Raw genomic sequence first — 12,967 nt, forward strand, 5'->3', positions numbered from 1 at the left:
CTGGGAAGCCTCCTTACCGCTGCTTCAAGCATCGGGAACATGGGACCTCCAGCTCCAAGGGAGTCACATCAATATCCTGGAACTTCAGGCCATATTCACTGCACTTAAAGCTTTCTGCCGAAGCATCGTAAGCAAATGAGTCCTCATCCGCTCGGACAACTCCACAGTTGTGTGATACATCAATCGCCAGGGAGGCACACCTTCTCCCCGCTTATGCCTCCTGACGAGACAGATATTCCTTTGGGCCCAGGATTATGGCATCGATCTCCAGGCGACTCACATTCCTGGTGTCCACAACTCCATAGCAGATGCTCTCTCTCAGTGAAAGGTACGTCCCACAGATTGGACTTTGCACACCAATGTAGTCGAACAGATCTTCACCGAAGTAGAAAAACCAAACATCGATCTTTTCGCCTCAGTGGAGAATGCGCAACTGCCAGTGTTCTGCACCAGTTTTTACCACCCACAAGCCTGGGTAATGAATGTTCTTCAAGTCAATTGGGAAGGGATGTTGGCCTACACTTTCCCTCCAATATCCCTAATACCAGCAGTTCTCTCCAAGATCTAAAGGGAACGCTGCCGTGTCCTTCTCATCACCCCCTTCTGGCCACGCGAGCCATGGTTCCCATGTCTGACTAGACTGCTCGTCCGGTTACCAGTGATCCTTCCTGACAGACCGGATCTGCTACATCAGCCGAAGTCAGGTGTGTTTCATCCTCATCTGAGGTCACTACACCTGACCTATTGGCTATTGTCAAACAGTCCTTCAGATCAGCAGGACTTTCTGATGAAGCTGCCGAAATGGCCTCGAAGAGTCAACGCCAGTCTATACACAGCATCTATGACTCCAGATTAGGACATTTTACTCTGTGGTGTTCAGAGCGAGGTTTTTCTTCAACTGAAGTTTCTGTGACCTCTATGGCTGACTTCTGCATGCACCTGTTTAAGTCAGATCTCCAGGTTTCAGCTATCCGTAACTACCGTTCAGCCACTGCGGCTATACACGATGGCTTCCAAGATGGTTTGACTGTATCCAACAATACTTTTCTTAACATTTACTGCGGGGGATGTTTCTTGAGCGTCCCCCAACTAAGAGACTAATTCCTTCATGGGACCCTCCTTCATGGGTCATGGACATGGGCACAGTCCCCACCACGACCTGGATCCTGGGCATGATGTCAGGCATGATGCCACACGCACCATGGACCATCCACAAACTGAACAGGATGCATCAGCTGAGAACAAAGACATCAGCTCCAGAGCCAGCCTTATACCTTCGACAGCACATCTCCGTCTACTCCAGAGAGACATGATCCAGGTTCTGGGCCTGCCTTTTGCTTCAACACCAACAAAGACTTCACCATACATCTTCAAGTGCCACCCCACCAGACTGGAGACCTCGACTTCACTTTTTCCAGAGCTATCGCTGGACCATTCATGCATCCCTATGTTGAAGTACTTGCTGACATGAAGTGACAGTGATCATATACCCCCAGAGCAGCAGCCTAATTCCAATTTTCCCGGGAGGACTTCGAGAACTCCCTCTCCACCCAAGAGATGCCTGTTGCTACCAAAGATAAGCTGACTTCAGACACTAGTAAACTGGCCAGGAAAATCCCCCTCATAGACAAGGAGAAGGCTAACTTCAAGCTCACCCTCATGAAGTTTGACAGAGCCTAACAACAAGGTCTCCAATGCCCTGTATGCATGTTAGGTTAAGTTTTATTTATTTCATGCATCTTGTGGCCTGATGGCCAATTTACATGTATGTTACAGTAAAAAATGACAGATTGTACCAAGTTAGTTTTTAAAAAAAAGGTTTTAAAATGACACTCTAACAACATTACACAAATATAAAAATGTTAAGAAAATAAATGAATTAAAAATTACAAATGATGACATACACACATTAACATCACAGCTAGGTTTGGGCGAATCCATGCTTGAATTGGATTTAGAATCAAATTTGGAATCGGAGTCGCAATTCCACTTTTTTGAGGAATTAAATCCACGCCGCCGCTGTTTCCATAACCTTGAGATCCAATTCCAGGAACAGTCCAGCGATTCCAAAAGACTACTGTCTAACATGATCTGTCGATTTTTGAAGAAATGCTTTGCAAAATCATAGCAGCACCATGCAGTAATCCGACCCATTTGTCTGCAGCACACTGATGGCCCACTGTTGGCTTCCTGCCAATTGTGACTCCTTAACATGCTGAGCATTTTGGGTGCTACATTGTGAGCGATGAAAACTACATCGGAGATTTGGAGTTTTTCCCACACGCCATGGAATTTCTTGTCGCTGATTACCCTCTATTTCTTATTGGAAACTCAATTGTAACATCTGAAGGATCGACACCAATTAGAAACTTATTCCTTGGAGTGTTTATTTCTTCCAAAAAAAATCGTCCGTTAGTCTAGACCAACATCACGTTTTAATCTTTAAGATCGAAGCAAACTGTTGTGGAAAAGGTAGGCTTACTTTGTCACATATTACAAAAATATACTCAGAACCTAAGAAAACCTAAACAGTGCAGCCCTTAACCAGACATTAATTCTTCCTTTGCCATGAAAAACTTGAAATGCATGTAATTGTTGAAGCATTTGAAAATGCCTGTGATGCCAAATTTGGAAAATTCCCCAAATTCCGCAAACCTTGGCAGTGTAAATGAAATCTCCAATAAAATCAGCGATCTAAAGTTATTTAAGTGAAACATTTCCAGGGTTTGCCGACTAAACTTAAACCATTCATAAGAAAGAAAAGCTGGCAAGATCAGCAATGGCATCGGCCCGGATGGAGATCGGTGTTCATGCATGTTTCTAATAGTCTTGCATGCATCGACCACTCTCTGTTGGTGCACGGACATGTGGCTGTGGGCTGACTGCAAGCATTTTTTTGCAGATGCCTCGTGTTCGGGTCAGTGAGATATGCACTATAATTACCGTCATTCACTCTGCCAAACACAAATCGTTGACTACTTTTCATCCTTCATTTCTGCCATAAAGGAAAGAGGTTCTGTTCAACCTGTTGAGTGAATTGAAGGTCAAATGAGCAGTGTCACTAATGTGTACGCGCAAGAATGGAGACGGTGACGCAGAGATGTCTTCCCCTTCATTTAATGACTCGACTCCAAAGGAGCAGGTGAAAACTAAAATAAACACATGAATACAAGTATAAATTATATTGCAATTTAAGAAAATACACCCTAGAAGACAAGACAATTGGAACATGGAGACACCGACAATAAACACACGCCCAGCAAATATCCAACGAGTTCAGTCAACAAATAAGTAAACCAGCAGGAGACATAGCAAACAATTACATGAAGAATATTCCAACGGGCAAAGCACCTTGAATAATTAGCGAATGTAAGCAGGCACGATGTTCAATTATAGACTAACGTTATACATCAACCACAACTTACAAATCGTATGCGGGGTAGGCATCCCCAAATACACATAGTGGAAAATAACGACGTCCTATCAGCACTTAAACCGGGATATACAGGGGCTTCAGAGGTAACAGCAGTATTCTGGTGGTGCTGAAGAAATAAACGTAACATGAACAAAATAAACGCTAAGAACACATATCGTTACTAGTAAACCTTATTGTACATACATAGGAACACGAGAACATCGACAAGCTATAACGGAAGGCATGGGCCTCTATACAACTTAATGGGACAAGCGAGACCTACGATATCGTCACAACATTACACTGCACATAGCCGAATATAAATTATAACACAAGGCACAAAATATGGGAAGAAAATGAACAGAACTCACAGTCTTCACGGCTTCCAACGACGTGACGAAGACTGGCACGAAAAGAAAGTTCCCGCACTAAATATACCCAACGAGTCTAGTACACACGAGAGGCGCATGCTGCAATGCCATTGGCTGAATAATGCGACATGACCCAGGAATTCCATGCAAATTAGCTAATCGTGAATAATAATACATTAAGAGAATAAAGAAGCATGTGACCCGACATTCCTAGGAACAAAACTGAGTTGGAAGGGACATACTATTCAAATCAAGGAACTAAATAGCGGCGGAGAAAAGAACCCGATGACAAAACTTAGCGGCGACGATAACAAGCAGTACTCAAAATTTTCCATCTCCACCTTGGAACAAGACTAACGGCCACGTGTTGAAGCTGGTAGCGGGAAGAATGTAGCTTAGGCATGTTCACCAGCGATTTCATGAACAAGCACAAGCGGTGCAGTACGCTGTGCGAGCAGTCCAAGTTTTGATGGAATTAACTGTTGAAAGATCGAGAAAACTATAATAGTTCATTGTCAGAAAAATTTTTTGGACTTTAAGGAAATAAATATTTCTTTAATACGTTTCTCGTGGCATGAAAATAAAGGTACATACATTATTAGTTCCTTTCTTGTCAAATATGCATTTTAGAACTCGCAGTCACTTCCATAAAAAATGAAAAACTTGAAAGCCGGCAGGCTATGTAGATTGATAATCTTTTTCCATAAAATGGTGTGCTTCCAGAAATCTGTAATGATAATAAATTATTTATGTTTCCAATGCAATAACAAGGGATAATTTCTAATGACACAAGTGTTTAGGAAACAATTTACAAGTGCATTGTGCATGTAGTCTCAGGCATGCTCAACATTGCATCTAACTTATTTGAACTAACACAAATGGAATTTGTTACATTTGTTACATCACTTTGGGGTGTACTAGTAGAAAACCTTATGCTGCTTTGGTGAGGAGGCTCTTGACTTTTAGGCAGTTCTCCATCCGTTGAGGTGGAACTGCGACTGGGCCTACATAAAATACTGGGTGCAATGGACAGAGTTGCCCCTTGTTTGAAGGTAGGTTTGCTCAGCTAGTGGCTGTGGTAGGCCTGGATATTTGTGTTTCTTCCTTGATGCCCAGTATATTATTATTATTATTATTATATTATTTTAAAATAGAAACATTGCAGCCAAAGTCTGAATTGCGTTTCATGTACATGATCATAAAAAGCATTCAAAATCCAGAATGTGTAGGAAAATTAAAATATTCAAATTATATTATAATACTGTTATAGATAAAATAGACATTTACACAACGAACCCCGCCAGCACAACTAGGCCAAAAAGGGCCTGAACATACAAACAAACAGTTTAGACACTGTGTTTATGCAAACACACTTGTCTAAATTCTAGTTTGTATCGAATCATGTTTATTAAGTGTATCTGCAGTCCTTCCTAATGTTGTTTGAATTGTGAGTCTCTTTTTAATTTAGCTTATTGCAAGATGGAAATAATGAGTGCCTGCCCAATTTTCACAGGCTGGTTCCTGGACCCCAGACAATAAATTAGCAGAAGCACAGCCCAGACTCGGTGTGCAGTTAGTCCTTGGCAAATGGTAGATTCACCATCCCACCCACCTACATATACTCTGCAAACCCCCTCCCCCCAAAAAAATTGAGTGCCCTCTTCATAGTGCTCTGGAGTGTGAGTCTATTTTACAGACAGCACACCCCCACAGGAACCCTGACAGCCACCCCTTACCATAATCTAAATAAATTGAAATCATGTAGCCTTTAGTTTTAATGCCTGTAGTAGTGTTCAGGTTATGTGTACAATGGTGGTACTGCCCAGTTAAATGGTCAAATAATCATGTTTTGTTTTTCAGAACCCAAGGCAGGTTATGAAGTTGCATTCAAGATGTTTGATCGAGATGGAAACAAGAAAATAGACCGCAGAGAATTTCTTCTGGTAACATTTTAATTTGAAATACTGTTGGCTTCCCATTTCTACCTTTTGACAATATGGCACCTCCAAAGTAGACACTCAGGATAGCCCATTGAATGCTCATGTTTTAAATTATAACTTACCACAGGCATTATTAATGAATGATCCCACTGAAAGGGAATAGAAAAATACAGCATTCTTGAAATTGGTCCATTTACATAAAAAGAAACAGGACTACACTGTCCTTTGGTGACAGAATGATATTTGAGTCAACTACATTCAACCTACCCAAGTGACCTACATTTCATATTTGCCTAATTCGATTATGCCATTCACTAAAATCTTGATCGACTGTTGGTGCAACCCCATCTACCGTAGTGCACCATGGCTCAGCCGCCATGGTTTGATGCATTTTTTCGACATCTCCTAATTTCTTGAATCTTTGATCAGTTGTGTCATTAGTAAATAAAGCCATTTCCTTGTATTTCACCATTTTCTTGGTAAGGATGTGTTTTCATGTAAAGTTTGTATGTTTTGTTTTTCTCCTTATCATTATTAGATTTCATTGTTTACCATAGCTACTATAAGGTACGTATCTTCTGCCCCTTCCCCTATATCAGACCAAGTCTTTGAGGTTGGTCCGCTTGAGATGGGACGGTGATTTGCTCTGGTTGCATTTCTTGATCTCCCCCAATTTAACAGAGGCAAGCCCAGTCACCAGAGATAACACAAGAGATTGTATAATGCTGCAAGGCATTATCTATCTTTGGATAACACCAGATAATCTTGTGCCCACCAGTGGAGGGGCATGACAGAGGTAAGTTGGGGGCCAACAGCTTAATGCAATGTGAAAAGCGGTCGGTCGTTTGGCCCCCCTGAGAGCATAAGGGGCATTATCAGAAATTCCATTCCTGCTATCCCTTTGAACCAGAAGAACAAAGACAGACAGCCAGAGACTCCAAAGGGGACTTCAGGGACTTAAGGGCAGTCTGACCACTTACACTGCCCATGACTCACAAGGGCTAGCAGGGTGAGGCTGTCTCTCCTTCCCTGTTGACCCCATCAACCACCAGCCATGGAGGTTCAGCAACCAAACAACCCATGACTGCCCCATCAACGATGCTGGCTACACACAGGCCCACCACATTACCATGTTAGCCCACAGACAGGCCCTTGGAGCCCTTCGGACTACTACACTGCCAGGGCTTCTGGCCACCTCCGCCATTCCCACCGTCTACACAATCCAGTGCGTGCCAGTGACTAGGTTTTTCACCAATAATCCTAGTCCTATAGGATCCCCTAACTCCATGGACATCCTCACCGTCAACGGAGAGGAAACACAAGCGCAAACATTTGGCAACCTCTTTGGACCTTTCCAGCAATATAAATGCCAGGAAGGACGATCCATCCCCCACTGTCATGGAAGCCTTTTAGTCAACCTCTGAGACACTGGTTCACCAACTAGTTCTGAAGACTGCTGGCGGCTACCTATCCAGATCCACTTCAATATTTGCATCTCCTTCCGAACTTACAACTAACTGCAGCAGCCTAGAATGGGAGGTGCCAAAGGGACTCTTCTTCATCAGCAAACCTTCAGTTGGCAAAACATTACACCACAACGACCATGATCTGGATCAGTTTCAAGATTTGCATAGATCCGATGCTCTGGACTTATCTGATGAGGGCAAACCTTTAACATCATGGGCTTTCTTGTTGCCATCTTCAAAGGAATATGGTTCAGGTACTGGGCTTTCCCAAACAAATCCCTTACAAGAAGATGTGATTGACTGTCCTTCAAATGTCACTCCAATCAGTTCTGGTACATCTGTGTCAGGTTTTCTGGAACTCCTTCTTGACCACTCCAGCATCTAGGCAGTGAAAAGACTGGCGAAGACCAAAAAATGACAGCCATTTCAGCACAGATCCTTAGCCTTCTTCCAATTTCTGCATTTTGAAAACTACTGGTCAGTTCCGGAAATCCCAGGTGCGGCCAGAGACAAACTTTCAACTGATAAGGCTAGATCTTCCAAGGCTATTTGCCCTGATAAGAATAGACATACTATGGAAAACACACTGAAGGACTTGACAAGGCTGCTCCCTTCAACATTTGATGCTGCCCCTGTATGCTCCTGCTGTTAGAATTCCTGGCCTGTGCATATGAAGAGGGTTCCACCATCTCACCAGACTTAGCTGCTATATACCTCAGATGCTTGGATGTGACACTTCTCACCATCCTCAAACAGATTATTCACATTTCCCTCTTCACCGCTTCTGCTCATAGGGTAAATGCCACTGACACCATGCAAATTCCATAACAAGGAGTGAACTATAAATTGCAAAATCTCCCCTTATTTAGGAAAGATTTATTTTGCGGGGCATTTCCTTGAATAGTTGGAGTCAAAGGTCAAGCAAATTGATACAACTCAGACGCTTTTTTTTTGGCAAGCTCCTCTGCCAAGACAGGAGTGTAAGCAGCAAAGACAGTCACAAGCCAGTACCCCATCACACCCGGAGCTGGCCAGCAGACCATGACAAAGACAAGATAACCACAACTTCCCCTCAACAAGACGTTGTAACCACCCAGGATGAGGTGACAACCAGTGTGCACTTCCCATCCTGGGGAGGTCGGTTATTATTCCAGTTCCCAAGCAGCTTCCAGTTTGGAACCGATTGGCAGTCACTTGCAGTGATTAGTAGGGTTCTATGGAAGAGATCGCCTCAGACAAATGGGTGCTTACAACACTCCCAGATGGATAGCTCACAGTGAGTTCACAAGCACCCTTCCGACCAACATACTATTGAGGCTGATTTCGATCTCTCACAACAAATCAAACATCAAACTTTGGAGTCTCTAATAGAGGCACTACTACAAAAGAAAGCAATCCTACCCAGTTCCACACGGTATGAGGAACACCGTTTTGTGTGTGTGTGTGAACCTTTTTCCTCACTCTGAAGAAAGTTCAAATTGCCAAGAAGAGTCCACATGGAAACACTTCCCGCGGTGATATTATTGCTCCCCATACCTACATGAGCATTACCAGTACACCTGAAAGATGCTTATCTTCACTTTCTATGCACCTGGAGGACTGCAGATTTGTATGGTTCATGTACAAAAGACAAAACTTTAAATTTTCTACCCTTCCCTTCAGCCTCTCAACCTCACCCACTGGCTTGATGACCAGTGTGGGAGACCCATGGTGTCACCTATGCACAAGACATTACAACTCCAGATTCCCATCGCCCTAACTGTCCATCCACACATCATGTTGTGGTTGGTAAGAGAGCATCTCAAAACAGGTCTTCCCTTCTTATTAACCTAAGGTTATGATCACTACTGACGCACCGACCCTCGGCTGGGGAGCCTCTGTACTACCCTTCCAAGGGTGACGCCCCAACACCCAGGATCGCAAATCAATAATGTGGAGCTACAGGCAATCTTTGTGGCCCTACATCATTTCTAAACAACCATGGAGAGCAAGTATGTGATGATACGATCAGACAATGTGACAGTGGTTTCATACGTCTGCCACCAAGGCAGTACAAAATCCCCTTATCTTTGCCTTCGTGAAGTGGCAGCTGCTCCACTGGACTATGGAACACACAATCAACCTACAAGCCACACCCATTGCAGGCACCACTAATACACTGATGGACCTACTCTCATGGGGACAGTTTGACCAACGGGATGAACCCTTTACATCAGAGTGGTCAGCATAATATTCGGCTTGCTGGACTGACCGCACAAAGACCTCATTGGCATCGGAATACAATGCCCAACTACCAATATTGGATGTCATATTAGAGCACAATGTCAGGGTGGTATCCACATCTTGGGCCTACGTTCAAGGTGTACCACTATCAGACATTTGTAAAGCAGCCTGCTAGAAGTCGTCCTCTACATTCACATCCTGCTCCTTGACCGACATTTTGTAAGAGAAGTATGCCTGTGGCAAGGCGATCCTGACATTTGAATCACAAACACCCCACATGAAGATGGATGGCCAACAGCTCATTCTGACATGAAGTGTGGGGAGTGTTACACTGATATTAACACTTATGTTCAACACTCACAAGTATCTTGCATCTTAAGTTTTGTGTAGAGTAACTTAATTTTGTGTTTAAGGAATTGTGTGTCCTCACCATCCCCCCGGCTCGGTGTTGCTCTGCAAATATGTAGGTCATTTGGGTAGGTTGAATGTTGTAGACTTCTCCCCCACAAGTACGTGGGTTGAGTCTGTTAGAGAATGCGTCCCAAAATGACCTGTTTCCCACCTATCCTCCCCACTTTTTGGCTCCAACACCAGGACACTATTGAAAAAAAGATGAACACAGCTGTGCACTGCATTGTGGTAGATGAGGACATACATGTACTAACACTTGATCAAGATTTTAGTGAATGGCATAAAACTAGGGAAATATGCAAATGTTGGTAATTTGAGTAGATACTCTCTCTCTGAGCTGACCCATGTACTTGTGGGAGAGGTATATGCTAATGAAACGCCACCCCCAAAAAAATTGATTAAAAAGTGATATTCTAGTTGAATATTTTGAATATTTTAAGCAACAGTTTTTGGTCAGGTTATTGCTTAAAAGCCTACAATCACTGCCCTGCAGTACAACTGTGCTGTCTGGTGATTTTATTAAAACTTGAGTTGCATCAAGAGATGCATCAGTCTAGTCCCTTCCTGAATGAACAAACAATCCCTTCCTGAATGAACAAATATTGTTATTATTATTAGTAGTATTATTAACAATTGAAATTGTGTTAGTTTGATCCTACTAGAATCATGGAGGAAGGACACGGACGGAGTTGTAGCTCACGCACTTCAAAGCGTCCAATGATGGTCCCCGCTGCGTCTGACGAATAATAGAAAACATTCCAAAAATTCCTAATTGCTGCCTGCATCTTAGCCAGACAAGCGGGGCCAGTAATATCCTGGCAATACTTGTAATTTTTTGCTTGCAATTAAATACAAACTATAGATGTGACCAGGAAACAGAGAGAGAAAAATTCCTGATATTAGACCTGCTTTTGCCATCATAAATAAACTTTTTAAATTTGGACACACTGTTTCATTATCCATGCAAAGTTTGTAATTCTAGTCTCCTCCGTCCAATACATCAGTGTTCAAAGACTAGGTACGAATTTGGCTAAGACGGGCCATCAAAACCTTCGCTACTTCTGGAAAGCTCAGTTCATTAGGAACATAATGTGCTATTTCATCCCAGGGAGTGATCATGAAATCTCATAAAATACGCCTTTGTGCAAATGCCATAATAAAAATTATTCAAACAAAACACAAAATCTCACAAATTTATTCCAAAAAGAAGTCCAGAAGAAAGCGTTCGATAAGGGCAACAACTGCACATGAACACTTCGGGTACACAGCCTCGTAAAAGCAACTACGCAAGCACTAAATTTGATGATATTGTCGGATCATATCAAGCACCAACGATGGCATGAATATTCAACTTCCTATACTGCAGTGCACAACGTTTTAAGGATGTAGATTACCAGTGAAAAATTGCGGCAATGATCATGGGGTACAAAGGGGGCTTATGGTTGTGAAACAGGTGGTGCGTAGCAAGCATTCACTGAGCTCTGGTTATGGACATACTGGGTATGCCAGAAAGCTTTAATTGGCCAGATGTTATAGCCCAGGCAGTTCAAACTCCTTCTGTATCCTTCCTCCATGCTTGAATTAAGTGGTTTGGAACTGGACACACTTCTGTTAGTCCTTATAACCATTGTTTCCTAATATTAATTTACCTTTGGGACACATCTTCATGCCCTCTAGTTTCAAAGCAAGATACGGAGTTCTAGAGGGGGGCCACAATATTAAAAAGAGACATTTGAATTAAATCCCACCACTAGGAGTTGCAGTCATTTGTTTGTGCAATTGAGAGAAATATTCTGGCATACTTATTTCTGTCCCTGTAGATGGAGGAGATATTCCGCAAAAAGACAGAAAGCGAGAAGGGCAACGAATTTGTGAGTTTACTAACCAAATACCGCAGCACACTAGACTCCGTATGTATGGTACTCCTCTTTCTCAGTGTGCACACGGCAGGCCTCTGTGTTTTAACTGTAAGCCTCATGCATTTGGACATGATAGTTTATTATGCAGTATGTCATGGCTTTGGTCCACAGTGTACCCGGAAGGAAATATTTTCTTACTGATATGCTGTCTTTCAGTATGTGCATTGAAGGGACAAAAGTTATGACCTGTATTGCAGATGTAAACTTTCTGAAATTTTCCAAAACTGAGCACCTGAAATGTGCACACATCCGTAATGCATGGTCTGCTTGCATGGAAGAAGTGGTTGCTCTGTGATAACACATGCAGTGAGTGTAAAGCTTTCAAACTGCAGTTTCCTAAAGGAGGTTTTGCAGTCTTTCTTATCACTAATGGTAGTTTGGATTTCTGTTCACCTACTACTTCGTTTTCACCAATATATCTATACTAATTCTGTGTTTTTGTTACTGAATCTCATAGAGTTGACTATGCTCTGAAAATTCTGTGTAGCCCTTTGTGTTGTGTTATGGAAGCTGTTATGTTTTACTTCTTTCGGCAATGTTGGAGTGTGTGATGCTTTGTAAAACACCAGGCTTTGTGTGTGCCACTTTTTAATGGAAATTATAACCCTTTCAAGTTGGAATGGTTGTATCTGAGCAATTATCATATTGTGGACTAGTTTCTTGGTGTTAGTTAAGCAATGCCTGCTGTTTAGCATGATGTATTCATGCAGTACTCTGTGAAGCAAAGTGGAAACAGTATGGCCATGTAGCATTATTGGCGGGACATAGAAGCATGCTTGTCATGTACCTTTATGGAAATTTCTTCAGCCATGTTGGAAAGCAGTATTTATTTGGTCCAGTTATAGTATTGGATTGAGCCAAATCAGTTCATTGCATAGGCAGAAATCCCGGGTGGGGGACAGGGAGACATGTTTCCCCCATGAATTTGGAATGGGGGGACACAATGTCGAATGTCCCTTCCATATGTTGTAAGCAAAAGAAAATACTAAAGGAATTGATGGATCAAGGATTCTCCCTTTTGAGTTTTTATAAATGGAATAAGATAATAAACATGCATTGTGCACAAAAAAGTGTACATGTAAATTGATGTCCCCCCACGATTGAGGAGATATTTCCGCCCATGATTCATTGACAAAGAATCAGTAGGCATGGTTTAAAGCTTTGTGAATGTCAAATAAATGTGATTTATTCCTTGAATTTTAATTACTAACTGTATTTGAAT

At 42.4% G+C, this 12,967-nt stretch overlaps 1 protein-coding gene across 14 annotated transcripts in view; it reads left to right on the plus strand.

Moving 5' to 3' along the window:
• The window catches only part of micu3 (mitochondrial calcium uptake family member 3), a 221,587-nt gene that overhangs the window by 156,129 nt on the left and 52,491 nt on the right, over nt 1–12,967 (plus strand). For 7 of the 14 annotated variants that reach the window (XR_015424534.1, XM_087133647.1, XM_087133637.1 and 4 more), the window contains 2 exons: nt 5,647–5,729; nt 11,647–11,793. Coding sequence is in view for 13 of the 14 variants with exons in the window: in XM_087133647.1 (XP_086989773.1) it covers nt 5,647–5,729; nt 11,647–11,793 (230 nt within the window). In the remaining variant the exon portion in view is untranslated. The remainder of the gene's footprint in view (nt 1–5,646; nt 5,730–11,646; nt 11,794–12,967) is intronic. The other 7 variants (XM_087133640.1, XM_022231043.2, XM_087133642.1 and 4 more) reach the window with 2 other exon arrangements.

This window comes from Acanthaster planci, linkage group LG02 (genome assembly GCF_054643075.1).
Source record: "Acanthaster planci isolate LZ-2023a linkage group LG02, COTS_SCS, whole genome shotgun sequence".
NCBI classification, from domain to species: Eukaryota; Metazoa; Echinodermata; class Asteroidea; order Valvatida; family Acanthasteridae; genus Acanthaster; species Acanthaster planci.